Raw genomic sequence first — 19,734 nt, 5'->3', positions numbered from 1 at the left:
GATGGGGTCATACATTGCTCAGTGCCCACCCCACCCCCGCGCCCCATGCAGTGCTTTTAACGCACACCGCATCCTGTTGGCCAGCACCCAGCTTTTCAGAGCATCATCTCTGATGGGATCAAAATGGTAGCCGGATCACTTGGCCTTCTTCCACACTCCGCCAGACGTTCTGGTATTTTAACATATTTGGAAATTATTTTCTCCTGAGTCCCAGTTGCAGTCAAGGAGAGAAATACATTTCAGAGCTGCTCCCCTCCCCCGCCCTGCACCCACAGGTGCCTGTGCAAACACTTTAAATCCAGAATCTGGTAACTGCATCCGGGTCAACGAATTCAGCCCACTTCAACAGTGTATTCCTTTGAGGTCATTATTCATTCCTAGGTCTGTGCCAAGGTTGTTTAGTGAAATCTGACAAACCCTTTCCTTCTGTGTGGGTTTAGAAAGTTAGCACCTTGGAAAACATTCTGTGGCTGTGAGTATGGTCCAGTGGTGCTGGCGTGGTGAGGGAGGTCTGAGGAAGCTTGCTTACTAGGCACCCGCTACGGGTGAGCATCTCAGGTCAGGAGCCACACAGCTGTCTAGAAAGGCAAGTTAGGAATGGCAGCCTGCCCCTTGTCTTAGCCTATGAGGCTATTCGGATTCAAGTCTCCACATTCCAGTGCACGGCCCCCACGGGCTGGTAGCCATATCATAATGCAAAATGCATTCAGTCCCACTTCAAGAGTCCTCATGGTCTTTCTGCCTCAACCCTGATTGAAACTCCAGTCTTCCGAGACTCAAGGCAAAGCATCTACTTCCAACACACAGCCCCACATTACCATTTCAGAAGGGAGGAAAGGGAGCTTACTGAGGAAATGCTGGACCAAAGCGAGCCTGAAACCCAGCAGGGCAAACTCCCCATTCTGCATCTGCACATCTAATGTCTCTCTTCAGATCTCCAACTCCTTTCAGCTCTGTTGACTGCAGCACACTTCTCTCTCCTGGGCTGGTTCCACATCCAGTCTGCAGCTTGCCTCGGCAGGTAGCCCACGGCTCTGGCCTCTCATCATGTTAGGATCTCCAAGACAATGCAGGCTTCACTTTCATAGCTTCACACAATGGCCTCTCTGAGCCTCCATGGAGGTCACCCTGACACGTGCCTGACCTTGGTGACTTTCCTTAGCCAAGGAGGGAGATTCCACAACCCCTTTCTTGTATCCTTGACTCTAAAGCCAGAACCATGTGGCTGACGCTGCCAAGGCCGCCTGCTTGCCAGGCCTGGAACACGCCCCATCCAATACATTTTGACCAGCTTTCTCCTGCTTGAAGGTTTCCTTCACTGCATATGCTTTCCTTTACTTCCGTCTCACAAATTGGAACTTAGCTGGATGAGGTCTTGCCCTGAAGTTGACAATCCCTTTATTCCATTCAGCCTCCGGCTTTTCTTATATTTTTGGTTGTGAGCCTATCCTTTACCGGCTGAGCCATCTCTCCGGACCCATCTTTGTGTGCTGGGCTGACCTCCATTCTACATCCTGGTGTTCCTTCTCTCCTTTTTTTTTTTTTTAAAGATTTAATTTCAATCTCTCTCTCTCTCTTTCTATATGTGTGTGTGTGTGTGTGTGTGTGTGTGTGTATAATATATATATACATTCACACCAGAAGAGGGTATCAGATCCCATTACAGATGGTTGTGAGCCACCATGTGGTTGCTGGGATTTGAACTCAGGACTTAACCACTGAGCCACCTCTCCAGCCCGTTCCTTCTCTCCTTAAGCTGTGTTTTCGTATTTGTCCTGTCCAACTTGCTCCTTTTCAGTATAGAACTGCAGAAGAGTGATTACTGATGACCACAGTTCTTAGGGGTATCTTCAGACAAAGTCAATACTAGGCAGTCTTTGAAATCTCAGCCAATGCCCTAATCTGAAACTCTTTGATTTGGCCTCAGGCAGATTTTTAGGACAAGGGGAAAAAGGAGTCACATTCTCTGCCAACATAAGGCTAGGCCACTCACTAACACACTCCCCGTCTGAACCTTCTGGAGCCAGCCGATCATTTCCATTGCCCTCAGCCCCATTGGCCTTCATGGCCTTACTAGTATGGCTGACTAAGGCCTGCTTAAAGCCTCCAACCACGTTCCTAATCCAAAATCCCAAAGTCACAAGTTACCAGGTCAGGGCTGTCACCGCAGTATCCAGCTGCCCGGTACCGACTTCTGTCTTAGTTACTCTTCCATTGCTGTGAGAGAAATTGAATCGGAGACTTCCAGTTTCAGAGGTTTAGTCCGTTACCAAGGTGGCGGGGAGCATGGCTCCACTCGTGTTGGTGGAGCAGTAGTTGAGAGCTTCCTCCTGATGTGCAGACCCAGAGAGACAGACAGATGGACAGACAGACTGGGCCTGGTGTGGGCTTTTAAAACCTTAGAACCCACCCACAGTGACAACCTTCCTCCAACAGGGTCACATCTCCTAATTCTTTCAATTCCCTCCAAATAGTCCCTGGAGAGGAAACATCCAAATGTTTCTGCGGGGCATTGCTTACTCACGGCACCCCTATGTTTCAGATAGAGTGTAGAGGTAAAGCTCATCACACACATGCACACACACACACACACACACACACACACACACACACACACACACACCTGAGTCTCGCACTTGGGAGGCTGAGGCAATAGGATCCTGGGTGTGAGGCCCACCTGAGTTCTGACTGGGGTAAGGGGTGGGGCGGAAAAGGGGAGAGGAATGGAAGGAGGAGGAAGATAACAGTCTCAGTGAAGAGAGGCTCTTTTCCCGGTATGTGGGGAGCTCAGGGCACTTCAGAGGTACAAGGTTCTCCGATGATCTGAATCTGTTCCAGACCTCTCATTCCAAGTGCCCAGGTCCTTCTCCTTCATCAATGGTTCTTACAGAAGGAATTTGGTCAAGGCGTGAAGTAACTTCTGTTGTAACTTTGAAAGCCATGCCTACTTCGTGATTGGTTTCTCCTGATGTCCCTACCTCAAGCTGTAGGAAAAAACTCCCTTAGGGCAATAGTTCTCTGGTCAGTTGGGCTAAGAGTCTGAGGCCTGGAGCCTGTCCTTTCCCCTCTTAGGCGCTCCATCGCTGTTGTCATGGTTATTGCAGTGAGCAGTCTTGCCTTCAATATGCAGATGCAGGTGAGGAGAGAGCCTCCGAGCCACCATCCGACACACGTCTCCACAGTTCACTTTTTCATTGGCAAGGAAATCTTTTCCACCACAAACAGCTGGAAAATGAGCCCCTAGATTCTGATATGGAGGGTTTAGTTCCTGCCCTCTTGTCTGTCAACCAAGATGATATCCTATGCAGAGATCAGAAGCTGTTCTCTATGTTCCAGACAGATAATTTATTTCAGGGACAGAAGAGAGTGATCAACCTGCAAACTCATTATTAGTTCTCTCTGGAAACCCTGTTGCCCAGTTCATGGCGGGGGCATACCAAAGTGTGTGCACCCCTAAACTCACACTTAATCCTGTCTTGCAGTCCTGCCTGCTCCCCAAGGATCTGAGCTGTGGACTGGAGTGTTTGCACTAGGTGACAAGTGTAGTCACTCCTGTGTGAATGGAGCTGGGCTCATCCCTCTCAGCTTCTGTCGCCCCTACCACGTGTCAGAGGCAGTGCCTGGGAAGATATTGTCCTTTCCTTTACTTTTTTTTCCTTTTCTTTTTTTCGGAGCTGGGGACCGAACCCAGGGCCTTGCGCTTGCTAGGCAAGTGCTCTACCACTGAGCTAAATCCCCAACCCTTCCACTTTACTTTTAACGTGAAGCGTCTTCCTGCTCCCCAGTAGCCCCCAGGTAGAGCCTGTTTAAAGAACTTGCTCATAGCAACTCTGACCAACACAGATACCCGCTTTCAACTTCCACCAACTGCCCGGAAAGCAATTTTTACTGAAACTTAAAATTTTTCTTGATGGAAAAATTAACTTAAAAATAGTTTAATTTGGGGTTGGGGATTTAGCTCAGTGGTAGAGCGCTTGCCTATCAAGCGCAAGGCCCTGGGTTCGGTCCCCAGCTCTGAAAAAAACAAACAAACAAACAAAAAAAATAGTTTAATTTTCTGTGAGCCAGGCAGTGCTGGTACAGTGCCTTTCATCTCAGCGCTCTGGAGGCAAATGCAGGTGGATCTCTGAGTTGGAGGCTAGCCTGGTCTACAGAGTGAGTTCCAGGTCAGGATAGTTTCTCTACACAGAGAAACCCCGTCTTGGAAAAACAAGCAATAAACAGAACAAAAAAATTGTAAAAATTGAAGAGTACACTGAATGTCTTGCCCTCCTCCATTCCTTAGGACTTCAGTATTTTCCCAACACCACCCTTCTTTTCATTACTAGACATGGCAAGAAATAATTTCACTCGACTGCTATTAAATCATTTGTGGTTATACCACTTGACCCTAAGCTGTCTCATTTTATGTTTTTTGTTTTGTTTTTTAAGATTTCTTTGTTTAATGTATGTGAATACACTGTAGCTGTCTTCAGACACACCAGAAGAGGGCATCAGGTCCCATTACAGATGGTTGTGAGCCACCATGTGGTTGCTGGGAATTGAACTCAGGACCTCTGGAAGAGCAGTCAGTGCCCTTAACTGCTGAGCCATCTCTCCAGCCCTGTTTTTTTTTTTTTTTTGTTTGTTTGTTTGATAGGCCATGTTCTAGCCTGAGTGAGGGGGAAGGGTAAGAGAGATGAAGGGTCGAGCTCAGGAGGCCAGCGGGGAGGATGCTACCAGCCACAGTAAAAATGAGCTGCTCTTGAGGCTGGGGAGATGGTCCTGAGTTCAATTCCCCGCAACCACATGGTGGCTCACAACCATCTGTAATGGGATCTGATGCCGTCTTCTGGTGTGTCTGAGGACAGTGACAGTGCACTCATCATATATAAAATAAGTAAAAACATCTGAAGAGAAAAGAATGGGCTGCTCTCTTAGGCAGCGGGGAAGTGCAAGCCTAGAGGCCCTGCACTCGGGAGACTGAGTGCCATCCAAAATAAAGACACTGTCAGGTCCATTGCTATGGGGTTTCAGGGTCAGCTGCGCTGTCATTTCCATATGGTGCACCGCTTGCTTCTGTCGTCTTTGTGCACCAGGCACATCTTTCTAAGTTTGAGCGTCAGACCTTGACAAATAGTTCCAGTCATGTAGTGACGACTAGAATTTTACATCAGAAATAGAGGTAGGAATAGGGTAGACTGGAACCCTCTCCTGCCGGGTTGGTGAGTGTGTGTGGGAGTGCGCACATGTGGGATGGGGTTGTTTTATTTTGTCTGTTGTTTCTGTTTTGTTTGGTTTTTGCAACATGGGGCCTTCCCCCCCCCCCATAAGCTCAGCTGGTATTTTGCCATGTGACTATCTATATCCTTCTCCTCACTTCTTATTTTGAGACAGAATCTTGCAAATTTTCCAGGCTGACCTCGAACCCTCTGTAGCTCAAGCAGGCCTTGAGCTTGTAATCCTCATGCCTTAGCCTTCTGAGTAGCAGGGACTGTAGGCCAGCGGTAGCCGCTCCTGTGGGACCCGCTGTCTTCTGTGTCTTGGGAACTATTTTATAAGAAGAAAAGAGGGTTAGCTGGGAAACCGATCTTTCTGATTAGTACTTTCACCGGCAAGTTGCAGGCTTGTTTCTTAGGTCCTCTCCGGTACCCACGTATGTCCTTACCCCCTTTAGGTCCTCTCCGCTACCCACGTGAGTCCTTCCCCGGCAAAATGGAGATCTCCTCGCACCAGTCCCACCTCCTGGAGCAACTGAATGAGCAGCGCAGGCAAGACGTGTTTTGTGACTGCAGTATTCTAGTCGAAGGCAAGGTCTTCAAGGCGCATCGGAATGTATTGTTCGCAAGCAGTGGCTACTTTAAAATGCTGCTTTCTCAGAACTCCAAGGAGACAAGTCAGCCAACCACAGCCACGTTTCAGACCTTCTCCCCCGACACCTTCACGGTCATCCTGGACTTCGTCTATTCCGGCAAACTCTCTCTTACTGGACAGAATGTGATAGAAGTGATGTCTGCCGCGAGCTTCCTTCAGATGACTGACGTCATCAGCGTGTGCAAGACTTTCATTAAGTCCTCCTTGGATATTAGTGAGAAGGAGAAAGATCGCTACTTCAGCCTCTCGGATAAGGACACCGGCTCTAATGGAGTAGAGCGTCCCTCTGTCTATAGCAGCAGCTGGCAGGAAGATGGCGGGTCTCCCCGCTCTCACCTGAGCCCAGACCAAGGACCAGCCATAGTGAGTGGAAAGCCATGGAACAAGTACAGTTACCACCCAGCCTCCCAGAGGAGTCCTCAGCCACCATTGGCCAAGCATGAGCAAAGGAAGGACCCCATTAAGAAGACCAAGCACTTGAGATTGCCACAGCCATCTGAAGTTGTTCATTTCAAGTCGGGCAAAGGAGATGCTCGGACATCCGATTCCGGCCACCATGTTTCCCAGTCTGAAGAGCAGGTCCAGGTGGATGCTGAAGTGGATCCTGTTTCTGCTGGCTACCCGTACAGCCAAGGGCCTGAGGTCGCCTCCAGGAGCTTTCCAGGTACCCCAGAGAAGCTAAGTCTCTCAAGTTTAAAGGCCCTTCATTTTAGGTGCCACAGCAGTTTTAAAGAGATTTTTACATTATTTACATGTGTGTGTGTGCGTGTGTGTGTGTGTGTGTGTGTGTGTGTGTGTGTGTGTGTGTGTGTGTTTGAGCATGTCTGTATGGGTGACACCCACAGGCCAGCCAAGTGTATTGGATGTTCTGGACTTGGAATTACAGATAGTTGTAAGCTACCAGATGTGGGCGCTGTGAACCGTTCTCGGGTCCACTAGAAAAGCAGCCGTTGCTCTTCCTGAGACTTATCTCTAGCCTCTTACGATTTTTTTTTCTTTCTTTTCTTTTTTTTTCGGAGCTGGGGACCCAACCCAGGGCCTTGCGCTTGCTAGGCAATCGCTCTACCACTGAGCTAAATCCCCAACCCATGATTTTTTTTTTTTTTTTTTTTTTTTTGGTTCTTTTTTTCGGAGCTGGGGACCGACCCCAGGGCCTTGCGCTTCCTAGGCAAGCGCTCTACCACTGAGCTAAATCCCCAAGCCCCCCCATGATTTTTTTTAAGTCATACTTTTTACTTAAATTTATTTCATAGGACCTGGAGAGATGGCTCAGTGGTTAAGAGCACTGACTGCTCTTCCTGAGGTCCTGAGTTCAATTCCCAGCAACCACATGGTGGCTCACAACCATCTGTAATGGGATCTGATGCCCTCTTCTGGTGTGTCTGAAGACAGCTATAGTGTACTCATGTACATAAAATAAATAAATCTTTAATATATATATATCTTTAAAAATCTCTGAAGTGGGTGGACCAGGAGGGGAGTAAAATCTGGAGTGTAAAAATAAATAATTAATTGAAAAAAAAATCGGGCTGGAGAGATGGCTCAGCGGTTAAGAGCGCCCGACTGCTCTTCCAGAGGTCATGAGTTCAATTCCCAGCAACCACATGGTGGCTCACAACCATCTGTAAAGAGATCTGATGCCCTCTTCTGGTGTATCTGAAGACAGCTACAGTGTACTTATATATAATAAATAAATCTTTTTAAAAAAAAAAGAATTAAAAAAAAAAAAGAAAAAAAATCTCTGTGAAGCAAGGTACACACTTTTAATCTCAGGATTGGGGATCAGAGGCAGGCTCATCTCTGTGAGTTTGAGACCACCCAGGACTGCCTAGTGAGACTCTGTCTCAAGCAAACAAAAACAAACAAAAATTCCTCTTTAAAAATTAATTTGCTTCATTTTCGGCTTGTATGTGTGCGCGCGTGTGCGCACGGTGTGTGTGTGTGTGTGTGTGTGGCACTACCTTTCCAAGTGTAAAACTCTAATGTGAAGGATTGGATTAGAGGGGAAGAGTGGAGGTCTGTGCAAACACGTTTTACTTCTGTGCCAGGGTTGCTCGGCAGTCCAGGGCACTTAATTCAGGTCATCTGACTTTCCCTTCCCAAGTCTGGACCCAGCAACTCCTGGATCCCTTACGCTGACAGAGTCGTTGCCGTGCTCTCTGCGGTGATTTAACCCCACTGTCTCCTGACAGACAATCTGCCCAGGCTACGGTTCAAGTGCCCATACTGCACACATGTGGTAAAGCGGAAGGCGGACCTCAAGCGCCACCTGCGCTGCCACACAGGAGAGAGGCCCTACCCGTGCCAGGCCTGTGGGAAACGCTTCAGCAGGCTAGACCATCTGAGCAGCCACTTCCGCACGGTGTGTATGCAAGTTCTCGCCGTTTTGCTTCTATGTGAGCATTTATCTGCTTTCTCTCCCTCTCCCTCTCCCTCCCTTCCCTCTCCCTCACCCTCCCTTTGTTTTTACCCCCTTCTTGTGGTACTGGGGGACTGAACACTTCATCGTGCATGGTAAGCAAGGTCTCTACCCTTAGTTAGATCCCCAGCCCTGCTCTTATCTGCTTTAATAATCTAAGTGAGGCATGGGAAGGGGGTTCACTCAGTAAAGTGTTTGCCACACAAAAGTGCGAACTTGAGTCGGGTTCCCCAGCAACTACAGAAAAACATAGCATGATGATGATGATGATGATGATGATGATGATGGTGATGATGATGATGGTGGTGGTGGTGATGATGATGATGAAAACATAGCATGATGATGATGATGGTGGTGGTGGTGATGATGATGATGAAAACATAGCATGATGATGATGGTGGTGGTGGTGGTGGTGGTGATGATGATGATGATGATGATGAAGAAGAAAACATAGCATGGTGATGATGATATGATGATGATGAAAACATAGCATGATGATGATGATGGTGGTGGTGGTGGTGGTGGTGATGATGATGATGATGATATGATGATGATGAAAACATAGCATGATGATGATGGTGGTGGTGGTGGTGATGGTGGTGGTGGTGGTGATGATGATGATGATGATGATGATGAAGAAAACATAGCATGATGATGATGATGATATGATGATGAAAACATAGCATGATGATGGTGGTGGTGGTGGTGATGATGATGGTGGTGGTGATGATGATGATGAAAACATAGCATGATGGTGGTGGTGGTGGTGGTGGTGGTGATGATGATGATGGTGATATGATGATGATGATGATGATGAAGAAAACATAGCATGATGATGATGATACGATGATGAAAACATAGCATGATGATGATGATGGTGGTGGTGGTGGTGATGATGACATGATGGTGATGATGATGGTGACGACGACATGAATCACCCTAGTGTGGTGGCTTGCACTTGTAATTATAGCTCTAGGAAGCAGAGGCAGGAGGCTCCTGGAATTCTAGCTGGTCTTGCTGAATCAGTGAGCTCCAGTTTAGTGAGAGATTTAAAAAAAAAAAAAAAAAAAGGTTAGAGGGGCAAGGAGATGCTCAGTGGTTAGAGCACTGGTTTTTCTTGCAGAGGTCCCGGACTTGGTTCCCAGCACGCACACGGTGGTTCGCAGCTATCTGTGACTACAGTTATAGGTGATCTGACACCATCTTCTGTACTCTAGTGGGTACCAGGCACACAGGCTGCACATACATACATGCAGGCAGAATGCTCATAAATGAATAGATAAGTAAATAGTAAGTCTGTTTAAAATGCCGTATATAATATAATGGGGTACAGTAGAGGAGGCCACTGAATGTCTACATGTATGTAGATATACAGACGTGTATACGTCCATGTAACAACCACAAATTTGTGAAAGGAAATCTCTTCGCTCTACCATATAAGAACTCTTGGCCCAGTGAGATGGCCCAGTGGGTAAAGTCCTTGCCACCAAATGGTCTCAGCCTCAAGACCTGAGTTTGATTTCCAGAACCCAGAAGATCTCCAAAGCTGTCCTCGGGCTTTCACACGTGTGCACACATACACATTCACACACACACACACACACACACACACACACACACACACACGTACACACATACACATTCACACACACAAACAACAACAATAATAATTCATAATAATAAATAAGGTTTTTTTTTAAAAATTATTCCAGAAGTACTATTTTTTGGTTTGTAAATAATGTATAGATTTATACATTAAGTTATATAAAAGTGGGGCTGGAGAGATGGCTCAGTGGTTAAGAGCACTGACTGCTCTTCCAGAGGCCCTGAGTTCAAATCCCAGTAACCACATGGTGGCTCACAACCATCTGTAGTGAGATCCGATGCCCTCTTCTAGTGTGTCTGAGGACAGCGACAGTGTACTCATATAGAATAAATAAGTAAATCTTTTTTAAAAAAAAGTTATATAAAAAGTTTCACCGTGTGGCTCAGTGGGTGAAGGCACTTCTGTCACACCTGACAACTACGTTTAATCAGTGACTCACATGGTGAAAAGAGAGAACCAGTTCTTGAAAGTTGTCGCCCTCTGGCCTTCACATGTGCCCTGTGACACACAGGTGCACACAGACACACACTGAATACCAGGTAAATACAGTCCCTGGTCTAGAACTCACAGAGGTGCGGCTATCTCTGCTTCCAGGATTAAAGGGTCGCATCATCACACCCTGCATATACACAGCTAAATAATTTTATTCTTCAAGACCTTGAAGTAGGAGACTCTCTTTTGGTGCTAAATCTCTTTTATTTCCATGTTAGTTCATCAGATCTCAAATGGTTTGATATATTTCTCTGCTAGGAGACAACGATTATCCTGTACAAATATTTTAAGCGTCAGAATGCTTACAGAGTCACCATTTATCTGTATACTCGGCATCTACTATTGATAGCTGAAGCCTGCTGAGCCCTCTGTCAGGGTCTGGGTCTGACCTGTCCCTAGTACACTTCCTCTCTAGTCTGTGTCAGGCTCCCATGGTCTCCCTAAGGAAAGGAGAATGAAGGCCGATAGACACTCCAGGTTAGGGACTATCAGGAAAGTGTCAGGGAATTTGCTGTTCAGTGCTCAATACCTCATGGTTTAATAACGTTTAATGATGGACTAGGTGTAGCTCGTGCCTCTAATCCCAGTGCTAAGGCAGGAGGATCACCATGAGTTAGGGGGCAGCCTGGTTTACAGAGTAAATTCCAGGACAGCCTGAGCCGCAGTGTAAGACCGTGTCTCAAAAACAATCCAAAAATGGGACCAGAGAGATGGCTCAGTTGATAAAAGTCTTTGCTGGGCAATCGTAATGCCCTGAGTTAGAGGCAGCTGCAGGGGAGACCCTGCCTCAAACAAGAGGGAAGGTTAAGGACTGACACCAGAGGTTGTCTGCAATGACACATAAACATGTAGCCACACAGGAACACAGACACACACACACACACACACACACACACACACACACACACACACACACACCTAGCAGGGCTTAGTCCTTTAGTCCCAGAAGAGGCAAGCAGATCTCCAGGCTAGCCTGGTCTACAGAGCAAGTTCCAGAACAGCCAGGGCTATACAGCGAACCCCAGCCCCACCAAAAAAGAACGAGTACAGAGGATCAGGCAGATCACAGTGGTCCATAATTCCATCTCAAAGGGCTCCAATACCCTCTCCTAGCCTTCATGGAGACCCACACATGTGTCACATACTCATACAGGCACACATGCATGTAAATAAAAAGAAATCATGGGGCTGGGGATTTAGCTCAGTGATAGAGCGCTTACCTAGGAAGCGCAAGGCCCTGGGTTCAGTCCCCAGCTCCGGAAAAAAAAGAAACAAAAAAAAAAAAAAAAAAAGAATTGTACTCAAAAAAAAAAAAGGGGGGGGGTTGGGGATTTAGCTCAGTGGTAGAGCGCTTACCTAGGAAGTGCAAGGCCCTGGGTTCGGTCCCCAGCTCCGAAAAAAAAGAACCAAAAAAAAAAAAAAAAAAAAAGAAATCATACACATATATATATAAATACATACACATACATATACATACAGACACACACACACACACACACACATATATCAGAAGATGTGCCAATGAGGTGACTCATCAGGAAAAGGCTGTCAAGCCCCTGATGACCGGAGTTCATACATCAGAAGCATATGGTGGAAGGAGAGAACCAATTCCTGAAATACCAAACTACTGAAAATTCTCCTTTGATCTCCACGTGCATGCTGTGGCACTCATGGACCCACACCTTCACCTATGCACCTGCACTGTCACCCACACACCCTCACCCTCACCCATGCACCCTAACCCTCACCCACACACCCCCACCGTCATTCGTGCACCCACACCAGTACCCATGCGTCACACGGTCACCCACGCATCATGTAAGCACCACTGACAGTAACAACCTTTTCAGATGGGCATAGAGGGGTACGCCTATAGTCTATTCATTTACTATATACCCTCACAAATTCTTCTATGCACTTTTTTTAACAAAAATAAGACCAGACTACGCATGTTCTTTTGCCTCCTGCCTTCCCACTGTAGTAACTCAATTCTCTAGCATTCAATTCCGTTCTGATTTCCCCATATCCTCCCACCAATCCCTATTATAGCTGGTTTGTCTGAGCCAGAGTCAAGCTTGTCTTCATTGCTAAATCCCCAAAGTGTATTTTTTTTTTATGTTCTTAGAATACTTTATTGACGGAGTTCTGATTTTTTTCCCGTAAATTATTTTTTTTCCATCTTTATTAACTTGAGTATTTCTTATTTACATTTCGATTGTTACTCCCCTTCCTGGTTTCTGGGCCAACATCCCCCAAACCCCTCTCCCTCCCCTTCTCTATGGGTGTTCCCCTCCCCATCCTCTCTCCATTACCACCCTCCCCACAACAATTCCGTTCACTGGGGGTTCAGTTGTGGCAGGACCAAGGGCTTCTCCTTCACTGGTGCTCATACTAGGCTATTCCTTGCTATCTATGAGGTTGGAGCCCAGGGTCAGTCCATGTATAGTCTTTGGGTAGTGGCTTAGTCCCTGGAAGCTCTGGTTGGTTGGCACCAAAGTGTATTTTTAAACCAGTATAAACCCCCCTACACACACCACACACCACATACACACACAACACCACACACACACACAACACCACACACACACACACACACACACACACACCACACACACCACACACACACACACACACACACACACAGACACCATACACACACCACACACCACACACACACACAGAGACACGTCCCTGCCTGAAATTTCATCTAAGTCTTTTTCAAATAAAGAACTTTGTCCAGAACACATCAAGGCCAATGTTGTATAGTTCATGGGTCACACTAGGAAACTAACTGGAAGACATTGAGGTCACACAGTGAACACTGTCGAAAGGATGGGGTATGGTGGTACCTCTTACACTCACGGGTGCCGTCTTCGCTGGCCTGCTATCACACAGCCATTCATTTCCCCAAGAACTGTTCAGTTAATGGTATTTTCACAGCAAAGAGTGAGTCTGAGGACCGCAAGATGACTCAATGGGTGACATGCTGTGCCAACCCAAGCACTCACATAAAGGGCCAGGAGTATATAGTCTTTAAATTTTCTTTTTAATTATGGGGGAGGGCCTGGGTTCGGTCCCCAGCTCCGAAAAAAAGAACCAAAAAAAAATTATGGGGGGAGGGGGACATCAGTACCCACAGAGGCCAGAAAAGGGCGTCAGATTCCCTAGCGTTGTCACCAAGCCATGTCAGTCAGTCAACAGGGTCTCCAGGCCCTCAATGGCACATTATATATAACATGACTTCAGTCGGTGCTGAGGCTGAAGCGGCTTTATTTTTCCCCGTTCTGTTTTTATACCATTCTAAGTACAAGCAAAGAATAAGGTCAGTTCTAGGTCGAGGGACAAATAGAGCAATAAACAAAAGTAGTCAAGGAACAAGCAAGGCAATAAACAGAGTCCCGTGGTATTCAGGGACAGATCAGGATGATCTAGATCCTGAGCCTACTTCCTTGTCCTGGCCCAATGTCAAATTTTTGCCAAATTCTAGAAAGGGACCCAAGAGCCCTCCAGAACTGGAGGTACAGGCAGTTGTCATTAGCCCACTGCAGTGCTGAAAACTGAACTCAGGTGCTGGGAACTTGGGAGAGCAATGTTTGTACTGAGCCAACCTCTCCAATCCCCATTTTTTTTTTCAAAATAAATCTTTTTAACTTTTGTCTGCATGTGTGGAAGTGTAGTGCATGCTAAATGCATACTCCCTGGTTCCTTCATGAGCCAGGGAGGGTCCTGAGTCTCCTGAAACTGAACTTTAAGGTGGTCGAGATCCGCCATGTGAGTTCTGGGAACTGAACCCAGGTCCTCTGCAAGAGCAGCCAGTGGTCTTAACCGCTGAGCCATCTTTCCTGCCCCCACCTAACTTTTTTTTTTTTTCTTTTTTTCGGAGCTGGGGACGGAACCCTGGGCCTTGCCAGGGCCTTGCGCTTGCCAGGCAAGCGCTCTACCACTGAGCTAAATCCCCAACCCCCCCACCTAACTTTTTAACCAAAGCACCTCATGACCTCTTAACTCATGTGATCCTCACTTTCAGCCCCATGAGTAGCGTCCACATCAGTCGTAAAGAAGCAGGCAGGGATAACAATGGTCTGATGTGTGGAGGAACCACAGGGCTCTTTATTTAAACCAGCGTCCATTCTGGTGAGTCTGGTTCGCCTTTCTGGACAGTCCCTGTATCTGTTCATCATTTTGACTGACAGCTTGAAACAGGTCTATCATGTTTAAGTTTGCTCTGAGATACTTGGTTAATACTTGATAAAGATACAGACTGAACCAGGATTAGGGCACAAGCCCTCTCACCCCCAGTGTGGTCCACTTCCCATCCGAGCTTTGGTTAATAAAAATAGCCAGTAATCTTTGCAAAGATATTGATAAACTTACATTCAGGATTATATTTTTCCTCTAGTAAAATAATAATAATAAGGGGTTGGGGATTTGGCTCAGTGGTAGAGCGCTTGCCTAGCAAGCGCAAGGCCCTGGGTTCGGTCCCCAGCTCCAAAAAAAAAAAAGAAAAAAAAATAATAATAATAAAAATTTAAAAAATCCATGAAGGGGGCTGGAGAGATGGCTCAGCGGTTAAGAGTACTGGCTTCTCTTCCAAATGACCCAGTATCCACATGGCAGCTCAAAACTATCTGTGGCTTCAGTTCCAGGGAATCTGACACCCACACATAGATAAACATGCAGGCAAAACAAAAATGCATATAAAATAAAAAGTAAACAAAACATTATTCTCTGATTTCCATATGTTCACCAAAGCATGCATATGACCCCTTTATGCACATTAATGATAATAATAGTACTACTACTAATAATAATAATAAATAAAATTCTTTAAAATCTTTCAAGCAGAACATGACACAGTGTTTGCAACTTTAACTCTGGGAAGGAATGGGTTAATGAATGTATGGAATTTTTTTTTAGATTTTTTATTATTTATTATATTTATTATTATATAGAAGTACACTGTAGTACTCATGGTGTCTTCAGACACCAGAAGAGGGCATCAGATCTCATTACAGATGGTTGTGAGCCACCATGTGGTTGCTGGGATTTGAACTCAGGACCTCTGGAAGAACAGTCAGTGCTCTTAACCGCTGAGCCATCTCTCCAGCCCGAATGTATGGAATTATTAAGTATGTAATAGTATAAAAAAAACATTACAGCCATTTTTTAGAGAAAGCTGCTATCTGATGTGTCCATCGTGCGGGTTTATCACCGGCACTTGGAATAATTAGACGTCAACTTGGGTTTAATGCTTTGAGCATCTTTTTTTTTTTTTTTTTTGGTTCTTTTTTTTTTTTCGGAGCTGGGGACCGAACCCAGGGCCTTGCGCTTCCTAGGCAAGCGCTCTACCACTGAGCTAAATCCCCAACCCCTTGAGCATCTTAAGTATATGAACTGCTCCCTAAAATAGCAAGCTGACCCAGTTTTGAACGTTTATTTTTATCACTCTTTGAATCCCTGCACAGATTCACCAGGCATGCAAGCTCATCTGCAGGAAATGCAAACGCCACGTGACTGACCTCACAGGGCAAGTGGTGCAGGAAGGAACCAGGCGCTACAGACTGTGTAACGAGTGCCTCACGGAAGTGGGCATGGACAGCCTCCCTGCTGACCTGGAAACGGAGCAGCACCGCGTGTCCCCCGCCGATGGTGATAAGGATTGCCGGTGGCATCTGAGCGAAGAAGAGAACAGGTCCTATGTGGAGATTGTAGAGGACGGCTCTGCCGATCTGGTCATACAGCAGGTTGACGACAGTGAGGAAGAAGAAGAGAAAGAAATAAAACCCAACATTAGGTAGCCTGAAGTGCGACCTGTCAGAGCTGGTGTGCCTGCAGTTACACAGGCATCGTGTGTCTCTCCGCGGGCAGAGCTCGGTTAATGGGTTTCTCCTGTGACTTAGAAGCAACCGGATGTAACTTGCATGCTTTCTGAATAGGCCACTGTACCCATGCTGAACTTCGTTGCTGCACTGGAAAGACCTTGCTTGTGTTGGCATGATGGATGATCACCTACCCTTTCTCTTATTACAGATACCACTTTCTTTAAATATTGGGGGAAAAAAATCTATTTAGCAAACTTTTTTGACTAAAATATTTTAAATAAATCTATCACAAAACTTTAAGACAACCTTTTTTTTTTTAATTTTTACCTTTTTATTTGTTCGTTTTGTTGGGGGGTTGTGCGCGTGCTAGGACACTTGTGGAAGTCAGAAGAAAATCTGTAGAAGTATCGCGTGGGGTGGAATTCAGGTCATCAGGCTTGCTGGGAGCCTTTGCCCTCGCCTGTCAATAAACCCGGATACAACAATCTAAGCTGTTTTGAAAGCACACAGGTTATACTGAATCTCATAGGGAACCACGTAAGGCTGCATTCAGGAGTCTGTCTACCCAACCGCAGGACCTAGCATCAAGTCTGTGGGCTGGAGAGGTGCTCAGCAGTTAAGAGCACTGTTTGCTCTTCAGAGAATGAAATATTTGATCCATCGCACTTATATGGCTGCTCTCAACCGCCTGTAACTTTGTATCTATGGGAGGATCAACACCTGCTCTGGCCTCCAAAGTCACTAGGCACTGAGGTGTAGACGTGCATACAGGCAAAACGTCTATCATACACATAACCTCTTAATCCCAGCATTTATGAGGCGGGTGTGTGGGAGGGGGGTAGTGGCTCTGAGTTTGCAGGCCAGCCAGGGCTACACAGAGAAACCCTGTCTTAAACCCCCCCAAAAAAGAAAAAATTTTTTATAAGTCTAAAATAATTTATAACACAACTCCATTATTTTAAATGATTTAGGATTATGACTGAAAGCTAATGTGTCTGAAACAGTTAATAGGTAAATTTTGTTTTATTTTTTATGATTTATTTATTTATTTATTTATTTATTTATTTATTTATTTATTATAAGTACACTATAGCTGTCTTCAGACACACCAGAAGAGGGCATCAGATCCCATTACAGATGGTTGTGAGCCACCATGTGGTTGCTGGGACTTGAACTCAGGACCTCTGGAAGAGCAGTCAGTGTCAGTTCTATTAACCACTGAGCCATCTCCCCAGCCCTTGTTTTGATTTTTTTTTTTTTTTTTTTTTTTTTTGGTTCTTTTTTTCGGAGCTGGGGACCGAACCCAGGGCCTTGTGCTTCCTAGGCAAGCGCTCTACCACTGAGCTAAATCCCCAGCCCTTGTTTTGATTTTTTTGAGACAGGGTTTTCCTGTATAGCCCTACCTGTTCTAGATTCACTCTGTAGACCAGACTTTCCGCAAACTCAGAGATCCCCCTGCCTCTGCCTCCTGAGTGCTGGGATTAAAGATGTGTACTACCACCACCTGGCCATAGTTAAATTGTCATTGAATTAATTCTACTCTTGAGTGGCTGGAAAGGCAGCTCAGCAGTTAGGAGCACTGCCTACTCTTTCAGAGGAGACAGATTGGTAACTCCGGTTCAGAGGACCCATGTCTTCATCTTGTCTCTGTGGGCATCGCATGTATGTGGTAAGCAGACATAGTATGCAAAAACAAAACAGACCCCATGCCTGTACAAATCATCTAGCTAAAAAAATTAACTTTATGAGCTAATCTTGTTGCGGGGGCGGGGGGACAGGGGAATTAAGTAGAGGTAATGCAGAGATGGTTCAGTAGAAAACAAGTGTTCGCCATGAAGATATAAGGCCCAAAATTTGGTCCTCAGAACCCATGTAGAAATTCAGACACGGCTGTCCATATGTATCCCCCAGTCCTCCTTGGGCACGTGGAGATGAGCAGATGTCTAGAGTCCAGGTTCAGTGAAGAAGCCCATCTCAAGAACTGAGGTGGAGAATGGTAACCTCGCCCTGACCTTCAGCCTCCACACGAGCGTGCAGATGTGCATGTGTGCAATTCTACACACAAGTGGCACACACAGACTATGGCTCGGTAAGCCTGAAACTCTGAGTTTGGATTCCTGGAACCCATAAAAAAGCCAAGCATGTGTGTGGGTGAATGCATGTGGAGCTGGAAGCTTCATGGGCTAGTCAGCCAAGCCAGAATGCTGTGCTTTCAGCTCCCCGTAGAAACCCTCCCCCTTTTTTTTTAAAGGCAAGGAGGTTGAGTTGGTGAGGAAGACTGGGCATCCTGCTCTGGCCTCGAAACACCTACATACCACATCTATACGATACCGGCACAAATAGCACTGAGTTAAAAGCAGGAAACGCACGGCTAAGAGTCAAGTCAGCTGGTGAAGGTCTTTCTTTCTTTTTTTTTTTTTTAAAGATTTATTTATTGTATATGAGTACACTGTAGCTGTCTTCAGACACACCAGAAGAGGGCATCGAATCTCATTACAGATGGTTGTGAGCCACCATGTGGTTGCTGGGATTTGAACTCAGGACCTCAGGAAGAACAGTCGGTGCTCTTAACCACTGAGCCATCTCTCCAGCCCAAGGTCTTTCAATATAACCCTTTTCCTCTCCTTAAAAACAACCTGGGGGGGGGGGGGGTTGGGGATTTAGCTCAGTGGTAGAGCACTTGCCTAGCAAGCGCTAGGCCCTGGGTTTGGTCCCCAGCTCCGAAAAAAAGAAAAGAAAAAACAAAAATACCCTGTAGATGGAACTGGAGAGAGAGCTCATCAGTTGCTCACACTTGCTGATCTTGCAGAGGACCCATGTTCCAGCTCAGGGCTGAGCCCTCCCATGGCTACTAACAACCATCTGTAACTCCAGTTCTAGGAGTGCCCTCTTCTGGCCTCTACTGGCATTGCATGGTGCACTTACATGCAGGCAAAACACTCATTCACATAAACACACACACATACACACACACACACACACACACACACACACACGCGCGCACACATGCGCACACACACACAAAATAAAAATATTTTTAAAATTTGCTTTTGGAATTTCGGGCTGGACATTATGTAGACCAGGCCGGCCTACCCTAAACTCACAAAGACTTGCCTGCCTCTGGAACGACAGGATTAAAGGTGCATGCGTTGTGCCTGGTTCTTTAAGAAATTATAAAAATAAACTGGAGGGGACTTAATCAGTTTTTAGGTTTGTTTATTTATTTATATGTATGTGGGTACATTGCTGCTGTCTTCAGATACATCAGAAGAGGGCATATGAGCCCATCGCAGATGGTTGTGAGCCACCATGTGGTTGCTGGGATTTGAACTCATGACCTCTGGAAGAGCGGTCGGCGCTCTAACCACTGAGCTGTCTCTCCAGCCCTTAATCAGTTTTTAAGAATAATTTCTAGCTTTGTGTGGCTGCCCATACTTTTTTCTCTTAAAGGTTTACTTTTTATGTTTATGAGGGTTTTGCCTGCATTTATTATGACTGTGAGTTGTGTGTGTGCAACGCCTGTGGAGGACGAAAGCTTATCA

At 46.0% G+C, this 19,734-nt stretch overlaps 1 protein-coding gene and 1 long non-coding RNA gene across 5 annotated transcripts in view; one reads left to right on the top strand and one right to left on the bottom strand.

The window, feature by feature from the left end:
- Window positions 1-16,493, top strand: part of Zbtb8a (zinc finger and BTB domain containing 8a) — a 28,264-nt gene extending 11,771 nt beyond the window's left edge. For 2 of the 4 annotated variants that reach the window (XM_039109794.2, NM_001399150.1), the window contains 3 exons: window positions 5,657-6,517; window positions 8,046-8,215; window positions 15,836-16,492. In XM_039109794.2, coding sequence (XP_038965722.1) covers window positions 5,695-6,517; window positions 8,046-8,215; window positions 15,836-16,168 — 1,326 coding nt within the window. In that variant the 5' untranslated portion in view covers window positions 5,657-5,694 and the 3' untranslated portion in view covers window positions 16,169-16,492. Of the gene's footprint in view, window positions 1-5,656; window positions 6,518-8,045; window positions 8,216-15,835 lie in introns of all 4 variants that reach the window. The other 2 variants (NM_001107913.1, XM_039109795.2) reach the window with 2 other exon arrangements.
- LOC120103131 (uncharacterized) lies at window positions 15,277-18,793 on the bottom strand. The gene is made up of 2 exons (XR_005505222.2): window positions 16,520-18,793; window positions 15,277-16,099 (listed from the first exon to the last, which is right to left on the bottom strand). It is a non-coding gene; the product is annotated as an uncharacterized LOC120103131 (long non-coding RNA).
- Window positions 18,794-19,734: the final 941 nt, after the last annotated feature.

The sequence above is a fragment of the Rattus norvegicus genome, chromosome 5 (genome assembly GCF_036323735.1).
Source record: "Rattus norvegicus strain BN/NHsdMcwi chromosome 5, GRCr8, whole genome shotgun sequence".
Taxonomy (NCBI): Eukaryota; Metazoa; Chordata; class Mammalia; order Rodentia; family Muridae; genus Rattus; species Rattus norvegicus.
This window is presented reverse-complemented; position numbering and strand designations above follow the sequence as displayed.